The following is a 27690-nucleotide window of genomic DNA, read 5'->3' on the forward strand; positions in this document are numbered from 1 at the left end:
CGCCGCCCTCGAGAGCCGGCTTGATCTCCCGCGAGCAAGTAGCAGAGAGCCCTGCACACCGCCGCGGCCGGGTCTGACCCTTCTTCTCCCTTGCCTCCTCGGGGAGAATCCCGGGCTTCTCTGCCGCTCGCTAGCAGACGATGCTCTCGCTTCCCCAAAATGTTTGGCTTTCAGCTCCCGTGGCGGTAGTCCGATCATTCGAGACGCGTTACCTGAGTACGTAAAAAAGGATCCCGCCTAATGTCTGGAATAATCCGAGTGATCTCCGGACAGCAGCACAATGTCATAATTTTCCATCAGAGTTTTGCCATCAGGGTAAGAAAAGTAAGTGCCCCCCCCCCCCCAATATATTCTGACCTTTCGGAGTTCATAAATGATCGCCTATGAATGTTTGCTACTTAAAGAAAAGCAAATCTCAATGGCTGGTTCACAAATTATACTTCATGAGTGAAACAAGTGAAAAATGGGATGGTTATTTTAATTAAATTATTAGCCCTGTCCACACTTGTCTTTTGTTTTGTACGGGCTAAATGAAAAGAGACCTCACTTTATGGCTTAATATGTTGTGTGAACCTAAATAAGCGTGGTCTGTTGAGTATGCTAAATGATAAAACATTTAAACCACAATAGCTGAATTCACACGTTTCACCACAAAGTACATCATGGCATCCTGTATTGTATAGATCATACTGATGACTTCGTTTATTATGTAAATCAGAACATAATATGGTTGTTAGTTTTGGTATAATGTATGCCATTATAGTTTCTAAGTTTATGGTTTAAACTGTTGTGAAAATTAGGGGGGGAGACTATATCTGGGTTTCTGACCAGGCTCATTTTAATATATTTCTGGTATAATGCTAGGAAAGAGAAAAATGAGGATCGCTTGGAGCAAAGTTGATTAACTAAATTATAGCAGCAATACATGCATCACTGGAATATCTGAAGGACCCGGTTGGGGACAGATTGTCTTGGAAAAAAATCTATGTTGATTTTCCTCTACCTCCACCTCCAGGAAATTCCTAAAGTGTTCTTGACAATTTTCTCCTTTAGAGTGTAGAGGAAGAAACAAGAGCATCACCTCTTTTACCTCAAATCGAACCAAAGAAAATAGAATAGCAGGATCATAGAAAGAGGAAGGTGAAATGCTCTTGATTTGAGTGATGGATTTATTCTTGATCTTGCGGAAACTAAAGCTGTATTAGACATGTATCTTGGAATACAAAACAGTGGAATTCTGTGAACTCGGAACAATGATGAATAAGATTTCCATGGCAAGAACAGCGAATGGAAAAAAGAGCTACATGGATATTGTTCTTCTCGATTGTAATGGGAAAGGAACTTTTCAAACAATTTGAGATGTGTGTGTTTTTTTTTGTCTTAAAAGAGGAGGCAGACTTTTTCACAGAGAACCAACTTAACTTTTTTTTAAAGGAGAATTTTATTGAAATAAGCCTAAAACATGTTCCTACTTCAAGCCAGTTGATCCTGTCTTCTTGCTGCGAAGTCAAGGTGCATAGTATCTAAATCACCAATCTTATTTGGGCAACTGAAGCAAAGTGAAATGCCCAAGCAACTCTCTCCATTCCTTGCTGTCAGAAGTAACAGACAGTGGGAAGGGGGGGGGGGGGAGATAGTGGATATGGGAATTTTAAAAGTGTTATAATTCCATTATGAAATTCTCTCAACAAGCCAGCATCCAGGGTTCTATGAAAACAGGCAAGTTTTGTTATCTGAAGCACTTTAACATTCCTTTATATCATTCTATTTAAAGACAGATTGTCTCTCAGAAAAAATAATTGACAATAATTGATTAAAGGCAGACTGCTGTTCACTTTTGCAGGTAATCACTAAATCTGGCAAAGAGATGACTAATATGAGGTTAAGATATAATTGCTTAATTTTATATTGGAAATTTAAATCCTACACATTAGAGACAATTTATTATAAAATACCCCAAAATGTGCTATGATGTTCTGATCTATCTCTCTGCTAGTAGGTTTATTCACCTTTGTGAAATTAACTCTCTCCTTGCTTTTTAGCTATATAATTTTAGTTTTGGTGGATTAATATGCTAAGCAGCTCAATTTCAAATTTTCCTCATTGGCATCTGACTTCAGAGGGTATAATCATACATGTACTCAATTAAACAGAACTGGAACAAATACAATTTAAATAATGCAATATTGAGAAAACTCTTCTTCTTAGATTGCTTCATTTAGAATTAACATTTCACAGGAATCTCCAGTTGTGTACTGATTGTCCTTTACTAGATATTTATAATTAACACACTATAGGGTAAATTGGCCGAAAAAAGGGACCTTGAAAATACATCTAAATAAAATCAACTTTAGTGATATTATAATACAAATATTTCTTTTAGTATCTGTTCAGAGCTGAAGAAGCTTCTCAGATGAGAAGTGAAATGTCTTCAAAGAAAAAACAGAAAGTCCAGTTGCCTCTTGAAAAAGCACCCTTGGGTTAGAATCAATGGTTAAATATTTGGTCAAATGGTTTTGCCATTTCCCTAAATATTAGAGGATATTTAATGTTTTTCAAACAAAGTGATTTCCTGGGAAGCAATATGCCACAATATTATAAAACACTAATGATTATTCCTATCAACATTTTTGTCTGAAAATTGTTTTCAGCAACAAATTGGTATAAACCTGTGGCAATACCTCTTTGAAAATGTTCTAGAAGGATTGCTTTTTATTCTGTAGCTGCCATGAGCGAATACAGTCACATCCATAACAAAAAGGGACGTCCTGATTCACTTATCTTCTTGGCTTGCCGATCCAGCCGTCTTTGTCCTCTTTCATTAAAGCTATTTGACTCCAAACTAAAAAGAAACAAAAACAGAAAGTATAACAAACTGCTGGAGATGAGGCATTGGTTTGGTACAGGTACCTTGACTTATGACCACAACTAAGCCCAACATTTCTGTTGCTAAGGAAGAGAGTTAAGTGAGTCACAGCCCATTTTATCACTGTTTTTGCCACAGTTTTTAAGTGAATCATTGCAGTTAAGTGAATCATCTGGTCGTTAAGTGAATCTGCTTTCTCCCATTGACTTTGCTGGTCAGAGGTCAGCTGAGAAGGTCGCAAATGGTGATCACATGACCCGGGAGAGTGCAACTGTCATAAATACATTCCAGTTGACAACAGCCCAACTTTGAATCATGTGTCCATGGGAATGTTGCAATGGTCATAAGTCTGAGAACCAGTCATAAGTTATGTTTTTCAGTCCCGTTGTAATTTCAAAGTCACTAAACAAATGGTTATAAATTGAGGACTACCTGTGTGGATTGCCATGCGATCGCTAATTGGCTTTAGTGGTACTTTAACCTACTAGACTAGGTTTCAATCAATTTCATGAAGGAAAAGTTGCAATATAACTTATTTCAAATGAGAATTTTGGAAAAGGCTCATGGTTGGCTATGGTCATCCTGCACCAGGGGTGGGTTTCAACCGGTTCGCGGCGGTCCCCGCGATCCGGTTGGTCGCCAAACCCAGAAGTAAGTAACTTCCGGGAACGGCGAAGCCCCCCCCCCCCCGCGCCCGCGCGCCCACACACGCTCCTTACCCGGTTTTGCCAAATTCTGCGCTTCCACGCATGCGCAGGATGCATACCGCGCCTGCGCGATCCTCCAGGAGCAGCTGGAGCATCGCACAGATGCTAGTACGCATGCGCGTGGCGCGTGCATGCACGCGCGCACCACGCGCATGCGCGAGGACGTCACCCGCCTCGTTCCAACCGAACCGGTTGGAACGGGGCGAGAAACCCACCCCTGTCCTGCACATATGTAGTTAGGAAGGATGAAGGAGCCTATATTCCATTAGGCTATTCTCTGTTTCTCCCTCTTGCAATCTGCAGCCTTCTTAGCTTCCCATAGTTTAAATCTATCTCAAAGGAAACTTAGCCCTGATGTATAATTGTTAACAATTTAACAAATGTAGTTCTTTTGTTAGCTTTTGATTTTTCCAAACGTGCCGTTTTATTTCTTCCATTTTTACCTTTGTGACTAAGGTAATTAGGATTATCTAGCCTAAAAAAAGAGAAGGATTGGGGATGTTATGGTAGCAGTCTTCCATAACAGTTCTTGAAGGTATTTAGGTATTCTGCAAAACACCTGAGGGCAGGACAAGAAGTAATGGGTAGAACAGAGGTGGGTTCCTACCAGTTCGCACCTATTCGGTAGAACTGGTTCGTCAAATCTACCAAACCGGTTAGAAGAGGTTCCACCAGTGGACCCGGAAAGCAGGCCACATCTACAGAAGAGATTCCAAAAATTTTTGAAACCCACCACTGGTCCTTGGATATGATTATTCTACACTGTCATGCTCATATTTATAAAACTCAGTGCCTCTGTGAAAGGTAAGGATGACTACCGCGTTTGTGGTGCAATCAGAACATTGCATGTGTTGAAGTTGTTTTAACGCAAACTAAAGATGCCTTTTAAAAAACAGGTTTACATCATATTCTTATGCATGCCAGTGCTGTGTGTGAGGTAATTTAAGGTGGTTCTGACAAGTGTCGTCGGCATCTTCATATCCGGTCACATGGATGGCAAGCCACTCCCACAAAGGAGGCCACATCCACAGAGTAGGTTCAAACAATTTTTGAAACCCACCACTAGGGTAGAAGATCATTAAAGAGAGATCCAACCCAGAACTAAGGAAACATTTTCTGACAGTGAGAACAATTAGTGGAAAGGCTTGCTCCCAGACGCTATGGGTACTCCATCCCTGGAAATTTTCAACAAAAGGCTGGAAACCACTTGTCTGGTGTGGTATAGGATCTCCTGCCCTGGTCAGGACAGGATTCCCTCCATCATGATGTGTCTCTAATCCAGTCTTCCAATGGTGTTCCCATTACCACTGTAACTGAGTCTCCCATTCTTTGTAATGCTCAACCCAATGGTACCACAGGATACCAATACCAACATTCCAGTAGGTCTCAGCGCCTACAATTGCAGAATAATATTATCCACTTGCCAGAAGGCAAGCCAAATGTTGTCTTCCAGTTTTATCAATACTCACTATATAATACTCAAGGTGGTGCAATTTTCCATCAAGTCTTGGATGAATGGGGCAGATTTCTCGGTGAAGGAGTTATCTTGAAGAGCTAAACTGTAAAGTCTGTGACTAGCTCTGAGAACAGCACAAAGCTCTTGGGCACAAGCATCTGTGAGGTAATTGCGATCAAGTCTGGCAAAGAGAAAATTAGAAGCCACATTACAAGTTTGCTCAATCTTTTTTTGATAACAAAATCAGAACACACACATAAATTCAGGTATGTGGGTGTGAGAAACAAATTATTGGTACTCTCCACCCCCATCTCACTTTAACCAATTATATTTGAATTAACCCTTGGCTGATGTGACAGAGTCTTCCTGGTGTGGATATTGCCTTATGCCTTAGACTTGATTCAACAAACGTTACCACAGATACTAGCCAGCACCAACATTATCTAGCTTGTACCCTTAAGTGATAAATGCATGGTGTTGGTGTATATCAATTAAATTCGGGGGGGGGGGTCACCTTGTCATTTATACTCACTGTGAAGCCAAGTAGGCAGTGTTATTGATCCCCTCCCAGGCTAAAATGTAGAGATCCCACAAAAAATACACCCCCCCCCCAGTACTGTCATATTGATGATTAGAGTCATTATTAAATCCCGATGCATAAAACTGTTCAAAATACTTCCCCGGGAACCTATGAGAAAAAACAGTCCATCTCACTTGCATGTGGTCATAACACTGAGGTCTGTACCAACATAGAACTATATACAGAACTATCACATGCCATATATTACTAAATGAGGAAAAATCCATAAGCTCCTGTGGACATCATGTAGTCAAAAAAGACTTGAAGATTCAGCACAAGAAATGCCTAGACTTCCTCATTAAGTTATGCTTCACCCAGCTTAAGAGGAACATTGGGGAAAAAAATGTAAGCAGCAGAAAGCAAACATCCAAGCAAAGAATTCATTTACCTCAGTTGACTGAGGGCAGGCCTTCAGGTATAGCCTGGAATTGAAGATGATCATTGATCATTGTATGTTTTTAGTAGTTATTTGCTGCCTTGGAGTTCTCTAGGAATGGCTCATTCTCTCATCACCCCTGCCTTGCACTTCACTAGTCACAATGATCAATTGGCTGTTCTGAATATTAGTTCTAACTATCTAATGCCTAATTAGTTACTGTATTTTTCAGAGTACAAGACGCACCCTTTTCCCTCAAAAAAGAGGGTGAACATCTGGGTGAGTCTTATACACTGAATACAGCATTTTTGACCTGCCGAAATAAATGTGCAGAGGGTTTGGGAGGCTTGTAAAGTGCTCCTGAGGGCTGGGGAGGGCAAAAAAGAGCAAACAACTAGGCTGCTTTTGCCCCCCCAGCCCCCAAGATCACTCTGAGAGCCTCCCAAAGCTCTGCATCTCCCCCTTTTTTTGCAAAAATGGACCGTTTTTGTAAAAAACGAGCTGTTTTTTGCTAGTTTTTGCCCCTCCCCAGCCTCCAGGAGCACTCTACAAGCCTCCCAAAGCCCTACATGCCCCCCTTTTTTTAAAAAAAAAAATGAGGGGTGCAAAGTGCGTGGGAGGCCTGCAGAGTACAAAAACTTTTTTTTAATTTACCTCTTCAAAATCATAGTGCGTCTTATACTCCGGTGCACCTTATAGTCTGAAAAATATGGTGCTTTAGAATTTTACCCAATTGGCTGCTAGTTATCAGGATAGATAAGGATACCCAAGTCTTCCAAGACAAAATATGCACCCAACTGTTTAGATGTGCCTTCGCTCCCTTATTACTCACGTTAAATTAGCCAAATTACAACCCAGTTGCTTCAGAATGGTACAGAGAACATTCACTCCTGAGTTTCCAAGTTTGTTGTCTCCAAACCTGCAATGTGGTTAAAAAGAAGAAAGTGGATAATTGATGTAGCAATACCACAGGATAGAATAGAAGATAAAGTACTGGAAGAATCACAAAGTATTAATTGAAGTTAAAATATTATGATGTAAACTGTGATGGCCCCAGTGGTTATTGGCACACTGTGTACCATACCCAAAAAATATTGGACAGCACTTACAAAATCTGCACATTGACAAAATTTCCATCTGTCAATTACAAAAGGCTACACTGCTTGGATGTGCACATATATTATGCTGATACATTACGACATCTTGGGAAGAACTCAATGAGTATGGAGGTCAACACCAGCTAAAGAACTGTCAGCTGTGCTTTCACACTGTTGTGTATATAATAATTCTGCAGAACAAAATCATAAATGATTCTTTCAAAATGTGAGAAGGCAGCACAATTAGCAAAGGCAGGATCAAAACATGAAAAACTCTTTAAAATCTGTTTCAGTTTTAATTTAAATTTGGAAACGGGAAAGAATGGATCACTTACTCTAGAGTTGTACAGTTCTTAATTCCTGGAGCCAAAGCCTTGATGTGATGAGGTTGCAACCTGCAGATATTTAAGATAAGGGAATGATCCTCAATTGTACTATGTTGCAGACAAAACGCCAAAACTTTGCAGTCTAACACGGACAGCGTGTTGAAGGAAAAGTCAATAATTTGGAAGTGAGGCATCACACGCTTTGCAAATTCTGGCTCCTGGCTCTCAAACAAGCAGTGAAAAAAATTCAGCAGGAAATAGTGTTTTTGAACGGGCTTCTTAACAGCTACTTCTTCTGCTTTCTGTAATAAGAGCGGCTTTACAAGGTCAGAAATCTTGCATTGCAAGGTTTGCTCAAAGAAGACGTGTGTCTTTTCATTTGTCAGGCCAAATATGAAACATACAGTTAGTGCAAAATGTTGATTATTTGGCATCTCCCATTCAACCAATACTCTCTGCAAGTCGGCCATAACGTGATCCATCTCTTCCGCTGACTCCGCTGGCAGTATATACCACATGGCAGCAAAAAACTCTTGGAAACAGAGATGGAAAAAACTGTAGAGACTGCGCCTGCCCAAACCTGCCCTGAAAGCTCTTTTCTCTAAAAAGAGATCCTTAAGAGCCGAAACATCCAAGCAATGTTCTTTGAGATCCTGCTCTTCAAAGAGGATTTTTTGTTGCATGATGCCAGCTCTGGCCAAAGAACAAAGTTTTCTGAGCTCATTTTGAGGGGAGGTTTTCCATCTGGGATTATCGTGCTTAAGAAGAATATGAGAAAACTGCAAAAACACTTTTGTTGTGGTATCCAAGGTGCCTGCAATCTCATCTTCAGTTTCCAGTTCTATCTTAATCACAGAACAAATGATCCAGCACACCATTGGGATGAAGCAGATGGTGGACACTGCAACCGTATTTTCAATGAATCTCAGGGCAATGTTGGCTTTCTTCTCCTCTTCGAAAAACTTGGAAAAAAACTCACGGCGACCTTTTTCAGAGAAGCCAACGATCTCAGTGAACCTGGGGTACTTCAAGCATTGCTGCAGTCTCTCTAGAGCACCCGGCCTTGTGGTGATTAAGAGGAAGGACTCTGGCAAGAGTATCTTTCTCAGCAGGCTGTTTAAAATACTTTCCAAAGGCATCTTTAAATTAGGCTTCTCACACCAGTTACCTTCAGATTCTAAAAAGTGGGAAAGCTCATCAAAACCATCAATGATAAAGAGCAGTTTTTCAGGGTGGGCTAAGATTTCTTCCACTGGGGCGTCTCTGTCCTGACACTGCTCAACAATAAGTTCAGCCAAGCTGCTGGCTTTTTTAACAAAGTCCAATTCCCTGCAACGAATGCAAAATACATAATCAAACATATCGGGATAGAGCTGCCCATCAGCCCAGTCCAGCATGATCTTCTGCACAGTCATGCTTTTCCCAATCCCTGCAGGTCCTTGCAACACCACTGTTTTTGGAATTCCTGATTTATCAGGCTCAAATAAATCTTCAATGTTGGTTGATAAATCATTGCTATTGGTTCTCAGGATTTCCAGGTGCCTTCTGCCAGTGGCAAGGAGTTCATGCTCCTTCTGCTTTTGGGGTTGATGCTTCTTGATAATAAGCAGCTCTGCATAGCATGAATTCAAAGGAGTGCTCTCACCACACAGGCTGTTCCTTTCCTCTATATTTTTGCATTCTTCCTTCACATACTTGGCATACTTTTGTTTGTAACCTAGGAAAGTACCAGAAAAGAGAATCTAAAAGAGAAGGCCCCATCATTCTAGTATAGCAATAGTAATAGCAGTTAGACTTATATACCGCTTCATAGGGCTTTCAGCCCTCTCTAAGGGGTTTACAGAGTCAGCATATTGCCCCCACAGTCTGGGTCCTCATTTCACCCACCTCAGAACAATGGAAGGCTGAGTCAACCTTGAGCCGGTGAGATTAGAACCGCTGAACTGCAGATAACAGTCAGCTGAAGTGGCCTGCAGTACTGCACCCTAACCACTGCGCCACCTCAGATTGTTGTTCCTAACTAATTGGTCTATCAAAAGAGATCCTCCATCTCACAGGGTTGCTTCTTCATAGACATCTATATCATTCTTCCACAATTAGTACCTTCTATCAAAGGGTACATTGACTAGGCACTAGGGATTATGTTCTGACCTGGCTTTCCCAAGAGCATGAAGCAAACTAATTGTCCCGACAAAAAACCCTTTATTAATTGACTGTGAATTCTGCTCATTCACATCCAGCAAAGTCTTTCAAGGGAGGATTTGCAGTCACAGACCTTATCTGGCTTGGAGAGCTGACAGGCCGATATCTGCAAAACTTGGCAAGGAGTCTGAGAGTCACGAATCAATTAAGTGAACTAATTGTCTCCTGCAAACTCCACTCCCCTTTCGCTCCTTTTATTTCCTCTGGGAGGGGCCATTCATCATCCACCTGTAGCCTTAGTCCCAAGTTGAACCCATTCTTTAGCTGTTCCATTTGTCTCACAACTCTGCGCAAGCGCACACTGGGAACACCCCCTCTCTTGCCTCCAACACAGAGCCTTCCCCAGACTCCAGGACTGGCCCATGTTCCTCCCCAACCTCCTCACTCTCTGAATCTGCTACCAGCAGGCCACAACAGATTATGAGATTCGAATAATTCTAGAGGACAGTTTTTTGCAGATATTTACCAGTGATTGCTCCAACAAATTTTTGTGCTTGTTGGTTTTGTTCACATTATCAAAAGCAATATCCTGAAGCAGAAGTAATGCCTGTCTGCTATAATATTCAGAATAGGCTGGGGACATGCACATTCTAATATAGGTTTTTTTAAATCTACCATATTCTAGAGCTACCCTATGTTATAGAGCTTGTGTCATTCATCATATATAGAAGTAGACTTACTTAGACCCACTCTCACGGTCTTCCGAAAGTCTATTAAGACCTGGCTTTTCCGGCAGGCCTGGGGCTGTTGACCTCTTGAATGAGGTCCAGCCCCACTAAGGTGGAGTGCATGTTGTGTCTTTTTAACTTGCCTTGTCTTCTACTTTTTAAACTTTTTAGTGTTCTTTTAAATTGTTTTTATGTAAGCCGCCCGGAGTCCTTCGGGATTGGGCGGCATATAAATTTATTAAACATTAACATTAACTGTCAGCACCTCTTCATTGGGTAATTAGGAAGGAAGACCACGAGACTCCATAGGTAGAAATCAAGTGTACTTTTACTAATTATAAATTATTAAAGGCATAGCGAAGCGAAGACTGAGTATTTAGGCGCGAAAGCGATTGATATATAGAATAACCCATTCCCCACCCCTTGGCATCCCAGTTACAGTCCAATCATAATTCTCCTAAGTGTCAGGTGTGAGATAACTTCAAAAGGCATCACTAAGATGGAATGTCGGTGCCATTAGTCTTGGCGGGAACCTCCTCCGCATGTGTAGTCCGACAGGCAGCAGAGCTCCAGAATCTTCCTCCAGCACAATTAGTAAACCCCTCCCAAATACCATGCCCTCCCTCCCCGTTTCATGGCAGCCGAAGCAGCAGCAAAGCAGAGGCTGACATTAACACTCTAATATTTGTTAGCTATGTGGCAAAAATTAAGCTTAGGTCTGTTCTCCCTAGCATAGGTCTCTAAATTATCATTCGTTTGTTAGTCCAATAGTATCACAGACAAATACCAATTGGGAACTAATTAACTAGTTATTGTACATCTGTGAATTTTTTAGATTGTTTTTAGTTTTCTACTTGAAATATGTTTCAAAGTGTTAAGTATTTATACACTCTTCTAAAATGTCGTAACTGTTTTCCCAAAATAAAGACAAAATTATGCATTTATCTTAGGGTTTATATACATTTATATAAATAATTGCAATGCCTTATAATGAGATGTTCACATACCCTGAATTTGATTCTTGAGTTCTGAAAAGGAAACACAAAAATTAATTAGCATTCTTTCTTTCCTTTCTCTTTCCTCTTTCTTTCCTTTCCTCTTTCTTTTTTCTTTCTTTCTCATTCTCAGCGGCAAATATACCTAAATCAGCAGCAAATATACCTAATACTCCTGCCTACTAATTTCTTCACAACCACTCTGTGAGTGACTAGGGCTGAGTGACTGATCCAAAGTCACGCAGGCAGATTTCATAGCAATAGCACTTACACATATATACCGCTTCATGGGTGCTTTTTCAGCCCTCTCTAAGCAATTTATAGTGTCAGCCTATTGACCCCAACAATTTGGCTCCTCATTTTACCCACCTCGGAAGGATGGAAGGCTGAGTCAACCTTGAGCCGGTGAGATTTGAACTGCCGAACTGCAGCTAGCAGTCAGCTGAAGTAGCCTGCAGTACTGCACTCTAACCACTGCGCCACCTCGGCTCAGGCAGGACTAGAACTTGGTTTTCTTGGCTTTGCATGGTAGGTGTCAAGACCCAGAAAAGTAACATGTTTACGGAAGAGAAAGGTGCAGTCACACTGCTTCTTTCACCCAAATGTGTATACTCTTACTGCAACTTCCTTAAGGTGCAGCCAATAGCTAGAGAGATTGTCCATACTATAATACTCTTGTCCACTCTGGAGCTAAATATTGCAACTCTAATTATGGTTCAACACATCCATACCTTTGCTGAGATTGGAAGCAATTTTCTTGCAACCCATGTCTTCCAAGATATTTATCATTATTGTATCAGCTTTCTCTTCATAGAATTGAACAAGGAGCTCCACCAGATCCAGCCGGTCTGCATTTTCCAACCGACCACGTGGAATATTCTTTCCCTGAGGAACTTTTACATCTCGCAGCTTAGACTTAAACTTCTTAAAGTCGCTTTCCTCAAGGCATTCTAAAGCATCTACCAGCAAGTCCTTCCTCCTTCCTCCTCCAGTCTCCATTGTAAGGTGATAGCCAAGCTACGAGCACCACATGTTTTAGAAGCCAGAAAAACAACAACAGAGTAAATGTTAGAATTAGGAAAGGATTTTGCATAATCTTGACAGATGGGTGGAATACAGGAATACCCAAATTACAACCTACAGTGAAGAGGCATTTAACCACCCTGCACTCATTAATCGCCAACCATGTCTGAGTTTCAATTCATACTCAAATCAACCAGGGCCAGGCTTGGGATCATGTCTTACCTTCTTTTAAAACAAGAGTAGCAAGGAACAAGAGTAGTAAAGAAACTTGGGCTGAGGCCTTATTTAACCAGGCCTTTGCTTTGGTTGGGAGCAGTACAGATAATCCTCGATTTACAACAGTTTAGTGAGCATTCAAAGCAGAGGTGGGTTCCTACCAGTTCGCACCTATTCGGTAGAACCGGTTCATCAAATCTACCGAACTGGTTAGAAGAGGTTCCACCAGTGGACCCGGAAAGCAGGCCACACCTACAGAAGAGGTTCCAAAACTTTTTGAAACCCACCACAGGTCCTTGGATATGATTATTCTACACTATCATGCTCATATTTATAAAACTCAGTGCCTCTGTGAAAGGTAAGGATGACTACTGCGTTTGTGGTACAATCAGAACATTGCGTGTGTTGAAGTTGTTTTAACGCAAACCAAAGATGCCTTTTAAAAAACAAGTATACATCATATTCTTCTGCATGCCAGTGCTGTGTGTGAGGTAATTTAAGGTGGTTCTGACAAGTTTCATCGGCATCTTCATATCCGGTCACATGGGCGGCAAGCCACTCCCATCCGGTCACATGGGTGGCAAGCCACTCCCACAAAGGAGACCACACCCACAGAGTAGGTTCGAACAAGTTTTGAAACCCACCACTGATTCAAAGTTACAACGGCACTGAAAAAAGTGACTTATATAAGCATTTCTCACACAACCATTGCAGCCTGCCATGATCACACTTTAAATGCTTGGCAACTAACTCATATTTATGACCATTAACACTGTCCCAAGGTCATGTGTTCGCCTTTGGCGATCTTCCAACAAGCAAAGTCAATGGAGACGCCAGATTCACTTAACAGCCATGTTACTAATTTAACAACTGCAATGATTCATTTAACAACTTTGGCAAGGAAGGTCCTAAAATGGAGCAAAACTCACTTAACAATGGTCTCACTTAACAATAGAAATGTTGGATTCAATTGTGGTCATAAATTGAAGACTATCTGTACAGCAAAATCTGTACTATTCAAAACCATAGTGAATGAAATCCCAGCTACAGAACAATGCCAGAAAGTATGTTCGGTCTCTACAGCATCTTCTACCAGATGTTTGCTCACCAAGTAAGAAGAATGTGCTATATATGATAGAAACAAGCAGGGCACATGGTTTGGGAAGTCAGAGTTGGTGTTCACTTGAAACAGTTCTAGATTTGGTCAGATATAATTGTGGAGGTGTGAGAATGGACAGTAAAAGGAAAATTAACTATAAACCAGAGTTTGGAATTAAAAGTAGTAGCTAACTTTAGTCCTTAGATTTATTGACATTTGTATGCCGCCCACTCCCTTGGGACTCTGGGCAGCTTACAGACAAGACAAAGGGACATATATAAAAATTAAAATAAGAATACAATTATTAAAATTTTACACCATGCATACTGATTAAAGTGGGGCTGGATACTGATCAACAGCCCCAGGCCTGCTGGAACAGCCAGGTCTTAGTAGCTTTACGGAAGGCCAGAAGAGTAGTAAGGGTCCGGATCTCTACGGGAAGATCGTTCCATAGGGCCGGAGCAGCTACAGAGAAGGCCCTCCCCCGGGGAGCCGCCAACCGACATTGACCGGCCGATGGCACCTGGAGGAGGCCCAATCTGTGTGATCTTATTGGTCTTTGGGAGGTAAATGGCAGGAGGCGGTCTCTCAGGTAGGAGGCGGTCTCTCAGGTCATGCCAAGGTTCTATGTATAACTATTTACCTTCCCTCTACAAAATATCTAGCAGCACTGCAATGGCTTCTTCACTGGCTTCACGACCACAATTGAGCCCAAAATTTATGTTGTTGAGTGAGTTTTGCCCCATTGAATGACTTTTCTTGCCACATTTGTTAAGTGAATCACTGCAGTTGTTAAATTAGTAACACAATTGTTAAATGAATCTGGTTTCCCCATTGGCTTGTCAGAAGGTTGCCAATTACATGACCCCGGGACACTGCAACCGTCATAAATATGAGTCGGTTGTCAAGCATACAGAGCCATGTGGGCACAGTGGTTAAAATGCAGGACTGCAGGCTAAATCACTGCACACTCCAGGAGTTCGATCCTGACCGGCTCAAGGTTGATTCAGCCTTCCATCCTTCCGAGGTGGGTAAAATGAGGATCCAGATTGTTGGGGGCAATAGGCTGACTCTGTAAACCGCTTAGAGAGGGCTGTAAAGCACTGAGAAGTGGTGTATAAGTCTAAGTGCTATTGCTATCCAAATATAAATCACATGACCATGGGGATGCTGAAATAGTCATAAGTGTGAAAAATGGTCACGTCACTTTTTTCAGCGTCATAGTAACTTTGAATCGGCATTAAGCGAACTGCTGTCAGTCGAGGACTACCTGTTCTCGCATTGACTTCTCTATTGGTTAGCAAGGACAGCCTTGAAAGTTTTTCAGCTGAAAAAGTTGTAGAGAAACCAGGTAAGAAAGGAAGTGATAAAACAAGATTGTGCAGCCCAGACCTTGCAAATCAGCCAGAATACCATTCCTATCTTCGTTCCAGCCAACTTTGCCATAATAGCGGGAAAGGCAAAACTTTATAGCTGCTACAGAGGCCCGTTATGGCTTTGCAGCTTGGGTCTCCCTGACCCGCTCGGTCGAAAAATCTCTCAGTGGAGACGGCAATGGAGAGGCTACTCAACCCCGGACCCTCCCTTCCCCTCTGCCCCAGTGGCAAGAAACGAGCCCCTCCCTTCCCTTCCGTGTTGGCGGTTATAGTTCAGGCATTTTCTACCAAGGGCAAGGGAGCAACCACCATCCTCTGCGCCCCTGGCTTTATCCGAACTGCGTTTCAGATAAACACGGGCCCCTGGCAAAACAGACCGTAGGTCGGCCCCACCCAGCGCCTGGAGAGCAGAGCTTCCGTTTCGCTTAGACTAATTCTGCATGGCCTCGGCCAACCCCCAAGTGCCTCACCGGTTCGAAGAGAGGCGAAGAGAAGCGAACCAACGCAAGTCAGAGCTGAAGAAGCTTCTTGGATGAGAAGCGAAACGTCTTCCAAGAAGAACCAGAAAGTCCAGTTGCCTCCTGAAAAAGCACCTTTGGGAGAAATAGCGCAAAGCAATCCAGATCGCCAATCACTTTCAGATCACGGAGTCCACCTGGCACTCAAAAACGAAAATGAAAGTCTGATGGGAAGGAGGGGAAGCTGACGCAGAAAGCGAAAATTTGGAGTTAGGCAGGCCCGAAAGGAGATTTCTCCCCCACTTTTCAGCACTGCTCCACCGAAGGAGAGAGTTTATTTTGAAGGCAGGGACGCTAGATTTTAAAAGCGATAACACATGTGAACTGGCAGGGAACAAAGGGAATATATACAGTAGCATAAAGTGGGCACAAATTACACTGTGGGAATCAGTGGGAATTGATATGGAATACATCAGCGTTTCTCAACCTTGGTAATATTTTCTCTCTTCTATTAGCTTCTGTGTGAATCCTCCCTATCACCTATACTGTAATCTTTCTTAGACAGCTGTGTCTGCTTGTTTTAATCTCCAAGGCCCTTCTTTGCATTGATTTCAGGAGTCTTCTTTGCCTCTGGTGAAATTTAAACCCTAGAACAGATCTTTTTAAACTGCAAATATTCTACAAAACCTCCTCCTTGATTAACTCAACCTCTAATTTCCCAACTGTTCCAATCAGTGTTAAGTTTTTCTTGATGACACCGGTTACCTTTCCAATTGCTAAATTTTGTATCTTAACCATAAGGCTACTTGCTAACAAACAAGGTAATAAAAGTGTTAGAATATTACCACACTTTCCAACTGAATTTAGGCTGGTATAATATTACCCTTACGAGACTTAAGATTTCTCTGCTCCTTGTGGTTTCAGAATTGTAACTTTGAATGGAAATCTGCATTTTAAACTAATTCCCATTTTTATCAACTCTTCCATTTAGAAACTTCAACAGAGTTCTTTTTTGTGAGGTAATCTCATGTTTGAAAAATACAAAATCTGGTCTCCTCAGTTTATTTTCTTCAGCTTGCAGGCATTTTGAATAATTTTATCCCGTACATTCATTAAGAAACTTAATTATACTTGTGTATAGATCTAACCATTCTCACCCTATAACTAGTTAGTGTCTTCCTCAATGTTGGGCCCTCTATGGCCTGGGAATTTGAGGGTTCTGTGCAATATCTTAGCTGTTCCTAACACTGCACTCTTCTGGACACAGAACTCTGATATTGTTATTGTGATCTGTTGGAGCTGTCAGACTCCCAGCTGAGTGGGTGAAACTGTCAAACTTGGTTGGACCACACAATGGTCCTCTGAAGGGAGGGGTGCACCACTGCCTCTTTTAAGAATTGGTAGGACCATTCCAGTGGCGGGTTTCCATTTTTTTTACTACCGGTTTGCTCATGTGCGCACGCGACATTGGTGTGCATGCACAGAAGCGTCCGGGTGGGTGGAGCCTCCCACCACCGCTACCGGTTCGCCTGATCCAGGCCAAACTGGGAGCAACCCACCTCTGGACCACTCCCTCATTCAAGGAGGCGTAAACTACCACCCAGACACAATCCCGTCTCCCCTCCCATGCAACTGTAATAAGTCAGGACAGGAAGGCATGTATCTACTATACAAGTGGCCAAACTAGCAGCTGAGAGGGCCTTGTCCACTTCCCCAGGTTCCCAAACTCTTCCCAGGGTCCCCTTGCAAGATATAACCCTATCTCCTCTACACATTCTGCTTTAAAGCCAGAATCCAACATAGAGCAAATGTCAACTACTTTATCAGATGTGCAGCATATTCCTCAGAGAAACCCTTTATGTCATGGGTGTCAAACTCGCGGTATCACGTTGCCGTCATGTGATATATCACGATGTTTTTCACAGAGCTGAGGTGGGTGTGGTCTGCACGTGACGCATCCAACCCGCTGGCCACCTGTTTGACACCCTTGCTATGTTAACTTTGTATTGCTCCCTTCAGGGATCAAGTCACCTGAAACAGGGACACTGGGTGATTGTTGGCAGAGGAAATTACAAAAGCTACATTTCTCTGCTCTTACCGCCACAAGGTAGACCCTAAGAGTGGCTGATCGTCATATTATGATTTTTTGCCTTCGGCACACTAGAGTGTCTTAGCCTGTTTTAAGTTCCCTTAAGTCCATCATGTACCACAGGGAGAATCAGGGACTCTGGACAAGGAAAGGCCACTCATGCACAATCCAATCTAAAGCCGCTGCTACTTTGCTATTCTATGCAGCCACAACGGCTTCAGTTGCATCAAGAAATAGATTTTCTGGAATAACCCCAAACTCCCTCTGGAACCCAATCAGGTCCATCAGTGGGCCTGGCTGCTCCGATAGGCCTAGCCTGCCTGAGGAAGGAGGCTCACCTGTGAATATCTGACCATGGCAAGGGAGAAATCTGTATCTTTTTCAAATCTAGAACACTCTGCCATTGACCCGTCATGAAAACCCAATCAGGTGCATTACTGCTACGAGTTAACCTCTAGACAATTTGGTCAGGCCCATGGCTGCCATAGTAGCTAGGAACTCCCAAGCTACCTCTGACCCCATGCTCAGTGAAGGCAAATTAAAATCCCCTAGGATCATTAGCTCAGGAATTCTACTGCCAATCAAGCCAGAATCAAGGAGCTCAGGCAGGAAGCAAGAGCAACAATCCTAGTTGCCACTTCCTGGTGCCTAACTTAAGAAACAGCATCAAGCAACCAGCAATCTGTAAAGCATGCTGTGTTTCCTGGCCTATTTGACTCCTGGACTGTTTTTCTGGACTTTGTGTGTGCCCATTGGTTACACCCAATGACTCTTGCTGTACTGAGCTTGGAATCCGGAATCTGTGCAATAAAGGTGCTGTCAGAGGACCTGTATTTTTGAGGGGGGAGGGGGGGTTGGTTGATGAATAAGCACCTGTAGAACTCTTGCTGGGGGACGGGGCAGCAGAGGAGCCAAAGAATTTGCAAGGTGCTACAAGAACCATAATATAAAACAGCCATAAAATGTGAATGTGACAAATTTGATATAATGTTTATGTAGTACTCTATGACAGTATTGAGTGCATACATATTTTGAAATTAGCTAAAAAATGTTCAGATGGGTTAAGCAGAAGTGATTTTATTGTTGAACACAAATGGAAAAGACATCTCAAATTACATTAAAGAATACAAAATACTTAGAAAACTGAGTCATCCCTCCCTTGGCACATGTTCTCCCTCAGCCCAGCTCACCCTACACATACTGCACATTTATTCAAATAGGTTACTTGATATCTTGGAGCAGCAATAGCGAGCCATAAGAGCCACACACCATGCATAGCCCTAACATCCTGATTCTCAAAAATAACTCATAGTAATAATCAGTGTTCCCAGAAATTAAGATTGTGTTCCATCAATATTTAACTGTTGTGGAGCCAGAGTTCTGCGTGTACATGGGACACAATAGGACAAGAACTGTGTGAATCTGCTTGTATAAAACCACATAATTAAACATGCTGTTGTACAATTTAGCCATTTCAGTTGGAATCACCCACACAAAGTCTCCAAATGGAGGAGGCAGCTTCCCAAGGGGCAAAAATGAGTTAACTCCCATCCATGTTAAATAATGAAGAAACCCGAAGTCTGATCATCAGCTTTCCGAACAGCTGCACTTTTTTTCTCCCTAGGTTGACTTCTTGCCAGCTTCACACTATGTCAATGTTTCACCCTTTGTTACCTGTAAAGGGAAAAAAATGCTTACATTGGAATATATCTGGGGAAGCAGAAGACACCTTATGTCTCAACTGGGAAGCAAGAGAAGTTTGTATTTTAAGAAACATGAACAAAGCTTGGAAGCGAACATAACTTTAGTTGCTTGGGTACTATATAAGAAGTAATTCAGGCAATGATTTCAAGCCTGCTTAGAAAGGCATTTGGTCTTTAAAGAAAATATTATTTTCCTATTACAAAATCAAAAGTGTATTGGGAATGGCACCTTTGTGACTCAGGGTCAAGCTTACCCACAAAAGCTCAGCCATCAAATGACTTTAGGCCACTGTCTCTCAGTGCAGCCTGTTATGGGGAAAATTGGACGAGCATTATTTACATCTCCTTGAGCTCCTAAGAAAAGGCGAGATAGAAAACTCACCAAGAAACAAAACAATGGCTCAAAAAGGCTGCATCCATTAAACACTTAACTATATATATTCAGCCAGAGAATTAATTTATCAAACACAGGAAAGTCACTTTATCTCATTTAAAAGAAACAAACAGGCATGTCACTAGGCTGAAAACCGAGACCCCCCCCCCAAGACAAAACCCACTGACCCTCCCAGAGACAGTTGCCCTGGGTGATTCTGCCCAACCCGCAGGTGCAGCGACCGGCCAATTTCAAACCTCCTCCACCCCACTTCCAAACGGGTGAGCCGGAGCCCGGGGACTAACGCTGGGGGGCGGGCAGCAACGGGGCCTGCGGGAAGAGTCGTTCGCCAGCCGAGTTCCCCTGGCGGCTTCTGCCGGCGTGCAAGGGAGATGCCTCACCCGGGCCTCGATGTATTCGATCCGTCTCTCCAGCGCCGTCAACTTCTCATTGAGCGTGGCCAGGCGGGAGCGGCAGGACATGTCTGCGAGGGCGAAGAGAGCGCCATCAATGCCGCCACGGAACCTCCCGCTCCGCCCAATCAGCCACCCCCGCCCCCGCGTCTGCAGTTGCCCATTCGGAGAAGGGTCCGCCGCCTCCTCCTCCTTCCCGCCGGGGAAAGAGGGCACGGCGCCCGCACCTACCGAAGGAATTGAGGAAGTCCGCGATCTTCTTAATGGAACTGGTGATCAGTTCGATGTACTCGCGGTTCGCCCAGTCCTGGTGAATCTCGCGCTGGACCGGGTCTTCCTGGATCGACATGGCCGAGCCAGCTGGCAGCAGCTCCGCTTCCCAACCGATAAGGGAGGACGCCTGCGCGCGCACGACGCTCCCCGGAACAGCCCGCTTCCTTTCCTACTCTTGAGCATGCGCAGCTCGGCTCCTACCTCCGCAGCGCTATTGGCTGCAACGAGCTACCGGAGGAAATGAAACCCGGAAGTAGCTTGCAAAGGCTGACATTACAAACTGTGCCCGACTGTTGTGGGCTGTGGCTCTCAGGTTCCTTCGTTCGGGCTGGAGAGGTAGTCCTTTCTGTGAAATTTTTATAATAGTAGCCAATAACAAATCTTCCGGGGTGGAACCCTAATCCTAACCTTAAGAGCACCTGACTTGAGTTCCAAAAAGACGGGAGGACACAAGACCTTTCCACTCTTTGGTTACGACCCCCCCCCCCCCGCGTTGTTTATTCCGAATTTCCTTGGCAATTCAAAGCATCACCACCCTATCTTATTTCCAAGATAGCCCAGTGATATCAAGTGGTCAGTCTATTTCCGACTAACGAATCTGAGCCTGTGCCGTCTCTCAAGACAAAGTCTTCAAATGGAATTAAAAGGAGAGGTTTCCTTATAGCAATATTTTGATTCAAGAAACAAAATTGGAGGCTGTCAGAATCACTAAATTTCACTGTACTTGATTGTGCAAGTTTGCTTCACATGTGATTAAAAAACATGAATGGAAATCAGCTTTTGCTTTTATTTAAAAAATATATCGTGAGATTATATAAACCCACCACTATTTTAATGTTATAATCCCCAATTCTTCTTATATTCTGTTGGGATCACAAATATAAACACCTGTCTTTCACCTGAGACAAATAAATGTCAATTTAAATGTATTTATTTTATATTTTATATCCAACCACGTGAATTATTAAATATGAATAGAATCATTTCCTTACACAATTGTTAAATGCAGGAAAGCTATTGGTAAACTTTCCTAAAAAAATTATGTTGATTACAACACTTCAAGTAAAATGTCATTTTTTGCTTATGGGGAATCGTATGGAGATGCAAAAAAAGGCATAGGGGGAGAAAAAGAGTGCTCAATATATTCATTTTCAAAGTAATAGTAAGAGTTGATTATTAAAAGGCAAATAAATAATACTGCCCTTGGCTCATCCAATTTATTTTAATATTTCGTGGGATATAGGTATAAATTCCAGTAATCTAAGCCAAAAAGTTTCACCCAGAATTATAGCACATTCTAATCAGAGCTGTCTTCATCACTATCATTGGTATCCACTGTATCTTCAGTCTCTGAATCTTCCTTTTCCTGAGGGGAAAATGCCAAATGTTTAAACAACTGGGGATTACAAAACATAAATTCTCAATTCCTTGACAAACAGACTAGCATGCTTAATCTTAATTCTTTACATTTCAATAAACTGAGTGTTTTACTCATATTTTAAAATTAGATCAATGGGAACGGATTTAAGAGAAATCTCCAAGCAATAAAATAATCGTGTTTGCACTATAATTTAGAAATGGAATTCCAATTGTGTAGCCATATTATTAGGATTAGTTTTATGTGTAAATGAAAAAAAAGATTTGATTCATATAAAGATGAACCAGCCCCCCTTTTCCCATAGAGCCGAGGTGGCGCAGTGGTTAAATGCAGCACTGCAGGCTACTTCAGCTGACTGCAGTTCTACAGTTCGGCTGTTCAAATCTCACCGGCTCAGGGTTGACTCAGCCTTCCATCCTTCCGAGGTGGGTAAAATGAGGACCCGGATTGTTGTTGGGGGCAATATGCTGACTCTGTAAACCGCTTAGAGAGGGCTGAAAGCTCTATGAAGCGGTATATAAGTCTAACTGCTATTGCTATTGCTATATTCTAAAAGGGAAAAACTGAGTAATCCTTTCAAAATCCTTATTCATTTGAGCTTGATTGCTCAGCACTACTTTATGAAATATCATAGAACAAAACATGTAAATTATCTGTTTGGATAAAAAGTGTAAAGGTCTAACAGAGTTAGACACCCCTGCTCTGGTTGAATGAATACCTCTCCAGGATCTGTTCGAGAATGTGTAGGCATCTCTGTCTCTTCTGCTTCGGTTACTTGTGATGCTTGTGAAAGGATCTCTTCTCCCTAGAAAGATTAAACAAGTATGAAGTGGTTCCAAAAAGAATACTGCAATATTTGTAACAATGTGAATAGGCTTGAGTATAGGCTGCCCTGTCTTTCAACCTGAAAGAATCAAAATCCATTCCTATAATGTACAACACAAAGGAAATACAGTAATTGATAATAAAGGAATTGCAGTACCATATTGTGTGCATTATGCTGTATATTGGTGAAATGAATCCCAGAGCATGCTGAAGGAGACAATGAATATGGGCTGACATTTTGCTAGTAATGAATTGGAAGTTAGTTCATAGAGATTTATCAATATGTTAGTTCACTGATAAGCTGAAGCTACTTTATATGGCTATTTTATAATTTGTCTTCATGCCAATAGCTTTTATATCTAAGAAGTTTTAACTACAACACAGAGAAGTTAATCGCTCAACATCCTTATCAGACAAGGCCTGAATGGGGGAGAAGAAAAATCAGTTCCCATGCCTACTTCCTCTGTGCCTGTGGTCAGGCAATCCTGATCTTGATAATCACTAAAAGGAGAATGGAATGGCAGGCAGGGAAAAGCAGGGAAATCTCTGTAGTTGTTAAGTTAGTCACACAATTGTTAATCTGTTTTCCCCATTGACTTTTATTTATTTAGAAAATTTATATAGCCACCCACTTGCTCGCAGTGACTCTTTGTCAAAAGATCGCAAAAGTTGATCACATGACCCCTGAGACACTACAACCATCATAAATATGAGTCAGTTGCCAAGCATCTGGATTTTTATCATGTGACCAGGGGGAATGCTGCAAATCATAAGTATGAAAAATGGTCATGTCACTTTTTTCAGTGTGTTGTAACTTTGAACAGTCACTAAACAAACTGTTCTAAGTCAAAGACTACATGTATGAATCAAAGCTGCCCTCCCTATGCAAAGCTGCTCTCCCATTGTTCAATATCTGCGCTTCTTTCTCCCATTTGCATTATATAATGGGCCAAACAGATCTTTTGGGAAGGAGACTCTGTTGTTATTTCCATATATACCAAGACCCCCTGCACATTTTTTAATGAAATGATGGCAAAGTATGCCCATCTGCCAAAAAAAATCCACCACCCTCAATAAAGCTTCTCTTTTCAATTTGCTCTTTCAATGGATTATTTTCTGAAAAATATTTTTACAGGAGACAGGAGCAATTTCAGGTCATCCCTATGGAAATATGATCAATTATTCAATTTGTAGCAATTGAGCCACTGTTTAGTATTAGTATTTAGTATTTAATAAATTTATAGGCCGCCCAATCCCGAAGGACTCTGGGCGACTTACAGAAAATATATTTTAAAAAATAAAGAATTAAAAAGACAGAGAAAACAGATTAAAAACCACATCATACACTCCATCTGGTCGGGGCTGAACCTCAGTCATGAGGTCAACAGCCCCAGGCCTGCTGGAATAGCCAGGTTTTGATGGCCTTTCGGAAGGCCATGAGAGTAGGCAGGGTCCGGATCTCTGGGGGTAGTTCATTCCATAGGGTCGGAGCGGCTACAGAGAAGGGCCTCCCCCGGGGAGCCGCCAGCCGACATTGTCTGGTTGACGGCACCTGGAGAAGGCCCACCCTGTGCGATCTTATCGGCCATTGGGAGGTATGCGGCAGAAGACCATCCCGCAGATATCCGGGTCCTAGGCCATGGAGGGCTTTAAAGGTAATAACCAGCACCTTGAATCGCGTTTGGAGACCGATAGGAAGCCAGTGCAGCTCGCAGAGGATAGGTGTAACATGGGTGTATCTTGGTACACCCAGTATCGCTCGTGCGGCTGCATTGTGGACCAATTGTAGTCTCCGAACACTTTTCAGGGGCAGCCCCATGTAGAGCGCGTTACAGTAGTCAAGTCTTGAGGTTTACTGAACAAAGAAGCCAGAGAAGATGAAAGAAAGATGGAATGATATTTTCTGTGCCTTCTATGGAAACCCCAGGTCAATGTAACTATTATATTTTTGTACAGTGATTCGTCATGTTTTGAAACTATTTTAAGTTTGGCATTTCTTTTATATACCAAAGCTTGCTCAATAAATTCATTTTAATGTCATCTGCTATAAGCAACAACATTTTACAAATTTTAATGATTCTCTGAAGCTTAATTCTAAATCATATGCATCAGATCCGATAATTAATTTTCAAGTTTTTCCAAAAAATAATGGCCAATAAACATGGGTGAAACTGAATTAACGAGCCATTCATGAGACACATACACTTACCTGCAAGTCCCTATTTTTGAGGATGCCCACCCAAAAAGCCTCCTGACAATGATTGAGAGCCAGCATTGCTTTCACTCGGTAAACAAATAGCTCGAGCGACTTCTTTAGGAGGGGTACATGACTGGTGAGACCTGTGTCTTGATGAATCTACAAGTGTAAGAAATGCAAACCAAGAAAGAACCATTCATATTCTTCCGATTCTTTATTGCACAAATCAATATTGTATTTTATGAATGCACTAGATGGCCTTTGACATATCTCCTTAGTGCCCTTTGCATTTTTCTTGGTGGAATGCTTTCCCTATTGATAATTAGAGAATGTAAAAAAGCACTTTATATTATAATAAAGTATAATAACAGAACCAGCAAGATTAAGATGCAGATAAACCAGTTTTACAGCTTATTAGCCTAAGCAATCTTACCCTTATTCTCAATATTATACATGACTAGGAACTGGGCATTTCCCAACAATGTTTTTCACTGCTCCATTACAAAGGATGAATAAAATACTAAGAGTATGCTATCTTGCTAGAAATAGAGAAACTAAAGTAACAAGAGTTCACTAGCACTGTAGTTGTAGTTTTCTTTACCTTGGAATGGCCACAAATATGATGAAGTTGTCTGGTGCTCAGTTGCAAGGTTTTCAACAAACTCTGTACATCCTCCTGCAACCCAAAGGAATCTATTTGGAAACTTGTGCAAAATGGGTACTTATTTGAAATCTTGTTTTATACAGAGGTATATTTGTAGCAGACTGACGATGGTTTGAGATCTCAGTTACTGAGATTTGCAAATCATAGCTTATGGTTTAGCATATCCATTGAATAAAATATATGGGAGCATTGAGAACCACTTCACAACATTTATGACACTAAAGGCAGGCATGTCATTAAATTAATATAGTTTGAGTTTGCTTAGTACTTTCATAAGAGAATTCCAGCAAATAAACTGGACCACAAAGTAAAGGAAAACACTACAAATAATAATAATAATTCATGTGGCAATACCAGGGGATAGTAGAATGGAAGGCAAAAAAATGGAGGTCAAAATATAAATATCTGAAAATTGAAGTTGAATGATTACAGCATAAACCTACTGTAGTGGTTCCAATGGTTATTGGCACACAGGTGGCCATATTAAAAACCCTTGGGTGGCACTTTGTCAACTGTGCATTGATAAAATTTCCATCTGTCAATTACAAATGACCACACTTCTTGCATTTCACACGTATACTATCTTGATACATTATGACGTCCTAGGTTCTTAGGAAGAATTTGATATGAGAGAAGGCTAATACCAGCTAAAGAACTGGCACCTATGATTTCACATGTGTGAAATCCATGTTGGGAACATAATTTATTAAATTTATGTGCCATGTGGTCCCAGAAACTCTGGGCAATTTATTATAGTCAAAAATGTTTCATGGCAAAAAAATACCAAAAAAATAAAAGAGAAGAAAGTGTCATCAATCATCCTTGTTAAAAAACCAGCAGTGGCAAACGAGCAGTGAATTCAAGAGTTAAGGTCAGCTTGTGGTCAGCTTTTTCTTTTTAAAAACTGAGCTGTAAGTCAGTCTTGTGTGTGTGTGCATGCGCCTTTGAGTTAATTTTTGACTCCTGGCAACTGACTGGACTAGTCACTGCATTTTTCTTGGCAAGCTTTTTCGAAGTGGTTTGCCCTTGCCTCTTTCTTAGGGTTGAGAGAGTAACTGTCCCAAGATCACCAAGCTGGCTTTGTTTGTAAGGCAGAACTAGAACTCCCAGTTTTTCCACCTAGCTCCATGCCTTTATCACTGCAGCAAACTGGTTCTTTTACAAGAACATATTTATTTTATAGTTTCAGTTTCTATGGCTGCCCATTTGTACTCAATGCTGGTGGCTACACACACACAATTTGGCATTGGAAATATCTGAAATATCTAATATGTACATGTAAAAAACAGGATGCAGATTTCATTTAATAAGATGTTACCTAACAACCTATGCTTGTTTTGAGAATTGCCAGATTTTCAAGAAAAATTGTTTCAAAGTTCTTTTATAGTTTCATAGTTACTCAATTATGCTAATTTCTCCAAATTTTTTCTGTAGTAGGTCACAGAACTACAGACTTGAAAAGAACAGATATGAGCAGTTTAAAACACTCTTGAGTCAATCAAGGAGCAACCCCATCCCTAACATCTTACCCTGTGCTTTTTAAAACTGTAGTCCAAGAGAGGCATACCAGACTTCAAAAATGTCTCTATAAACAGACGACCGTACTGGATAAACAAAAACACACAAAATGTCAGCAAATGTGGCCAATTCTCCCAAACAAAAGTAAGTGTCTTAACCTTGGATCATAAGTTACAACAGTCAAGCATTCACTATGCTTGCTTAAATTTTAAATGATCTAATTTTTTATTAAGTTGGTTATCATCATCAAATTTATTTAAATGAACTCGTCATTTAAATCCAAGATGTGTACCAGCAGTATTGGAAAATACAATTTTTCTGAGATGCAGAGAATTCTATTAGAGTTCCCTAGTGTCGCTTCCAGAACTTCTCATTCCAACTAGTTACTTCCTTCCCAGACTGACACAAAAACTAGATATTTAGGATGGAAATCATTATAATGCAAATAGAAGTCCACTTATGTAATCAGAATTTTGCCTTCTCTCTTCCCTCCCACATACCTACTAATATCCTCTTCTACCTTCTGGAGTAGCTTTTCAATGTCCACAAAGCAGCAAAAGCAAGTGGACCATCATTTTATCCTTTCATTTTGCTGACAGAAGAGGTTTACTAAAGCCCACCCAAAATTTACACTCTATTCTTCAATCTTTGTGTAATGAGATGGTATACGTTTAGAGTTGTGTGAATAGGTTCCGGTGCTGGGCAGTAGTTTCAAGCAGTGATATGCAAACTCCTTGCACATGTAACCCAAAGTTCATATAATCAGCATCTATCATTAAATACTTTGTGTTCCCCCTTCTTTTTCATAATAA

At 41.5% G+C, this 27690-nt stretch overlaps 3 protein-coding genes and 1 long non-coding RNA gene across 4 annotated transcripts in view; 1 reads left to right on the plus strand and 3 right to left on the minus strand.

The window, feature by feature from the left end:
• Positions 1 to 76: 76 nt before the first annotated feature.
• On the plus strand, positions 77 to 2169 carry LOC116502641. The gene is made up of 2 exons (XR_004254570.1): positions 77 to 324; positions 1054 to 2169. It is a non-coding gene; the product is annotated as an uncharacterized LOC116502641 (long non-coding RNA).
• LOC116502638 (NACHT, LRR and PYD domains-containing protein 3-like) lies at positions 1081 to 15736 on the minus strand. The gene is made up of 7 exons (XM_032208507.1): positions 15458 to 15736; positions 12005 to 12290; positions 11286 to 11306; positions 7418 to 9125; positions 6818 to 6904; positions 5043 to 5210; positions 1081 to 2842 (listed from the first exon to the last, which is right to left on the minus strand). Exons 2-7 carry the CDS (start codon positions 12270 to 12272, stop codon positions 2743 to 2745), a joined length of 2352 nt encoding a protein of 783 aa, XP_032064398.1. The 5' UTR covers positions 12273 to 12290; positions 15458 to 15736; the 3' UTR covers positions 1081 to 2742.
• A 2859-nt stretch (positions 15737 to 18595) lies between these two features.
• Positions 18596 to 20444, minus strand: BRK1 (BRICK1 subunit of SCAR/WAVE actin nucleating complex). The gene is made up of 3 exons (XM_032209928.1): positions 20255 to 20444; positions 20012 to 20094; positions 18596 to 19208 (listed from the first exon to the last, which is right to left on the minus strand). Exons 1-3 carry the CDS (start codon positions 20370 to 20372, stop codon positions 19182 to 19184), a joined length of 228 nt encoding a protein of 75 aa, XP_032065819.1. The 5' UTR covers positions 20373 to 20444; the 3' UTR covers positions 18596 to 19181.
• FANCD2 (FA complementation group D2) overlaps positions 18596 to 27690 on the minus strand; it is a 47174-nt gene continuing 38079 nt past the window's right edge. The window contains exons 40-47 of the mRNA XM_032209930.1: positions 26890 to 26964; positions 25298 to 25372; positions 24709 to 24855; positions 22393 to 22479; positions 20255 to 21662; positions 20012 to 20094; positions 19492 to 19591; positions 18596 to 19208 (exon numbers count right to left, since the gene is read on the minus strand). Coding sequence (XP_032065821.1) covers positions 21594 to 21662; positions 22393 to 22479; positions 24709 to 24855; positions 25298 to 25372; positions 26890 to 26964 — 453 coding nt within the window. The 3' untranslated portion in view covers positions 18596 to 19208; positions 19492 to 19591; positions 20012 to 20094; positions 20255 to 21593. The remainder of the gene's footprint in view (positions 19209 to 19491; positions 19592 to 20011; positions 20095 to 20254; positions 21663 to 22392; positions 22480 to 24708; positions 24856 to 25297; positions 25373 to 26889; positions 26965 to 27690) is intronic.

This window comes from Thamnophis elegans, chromosome 2 (assembly GCF_009769535.1).
Source record: "Thamnophis elegans isolate rThaEle1 chromosome 2, rThaEle1.pri, whole genome shotgun sequence".
In the NCBI taxonomy this organism is placed as follows: Eukaryota; Metazoa; Chordata; class Lepidosauria; order Squamata; family Colubridae; genus Thamnophis; species Thamnophis elegans.

What these genes read in the sequence shown, in the direction of transcription:
- LOC116502638 (XM_032208507.1), bottom strand. Translation starts at nt 12,272, where the DNA reads ATGGAGACTGGAGGAGGAAGGAGGAAGGACTTGCTGGTAGATGCTTTA. An exon ending in TGCTTCCAATCTCAGCAAAG is followed by an intron (nt 11,307 to 12,004) that starts GTATGGATGTGT and finishes TTTCCTTTTCAG; the next exon opens with AACTCAAGAATCAAATTCAG. An exon ending in ACCACCTTGAGTATTATATA is followed by an intron (nt 2,843 to 5,042) that starts GTGAGTATTGAT and finishes GTTTCTTTTTAG; the next exon opens with TTTGGAGTCAAATAGCTTTA.
- BRK1 (XM_032209928.1), bottom strand. Translation starts at nt 20,372, where the DNA reads ATGTCGATCCAGGAAGACCCGGTCCAGCGCGAGATTCACCAGGACTGG. An exon ending in GGACTTCCTCAATTCCTTCG is followed by an intron (nt 20,095 to 20,254) that starts GTAGGTGCGGGC and finishes TCGCCCTCGCAG; the next exon opens with ACATGTCCTGCCGCTCCCGC. An exon ending in TCGAATACATCGAGGCCCGG is followed by an intron (nt 19,209 to 20,011) that starts GTGAGGCATCTC and finishes TTCCCTTTACAG; the next exon opens with GTAACAAAGGGTGAAACATT.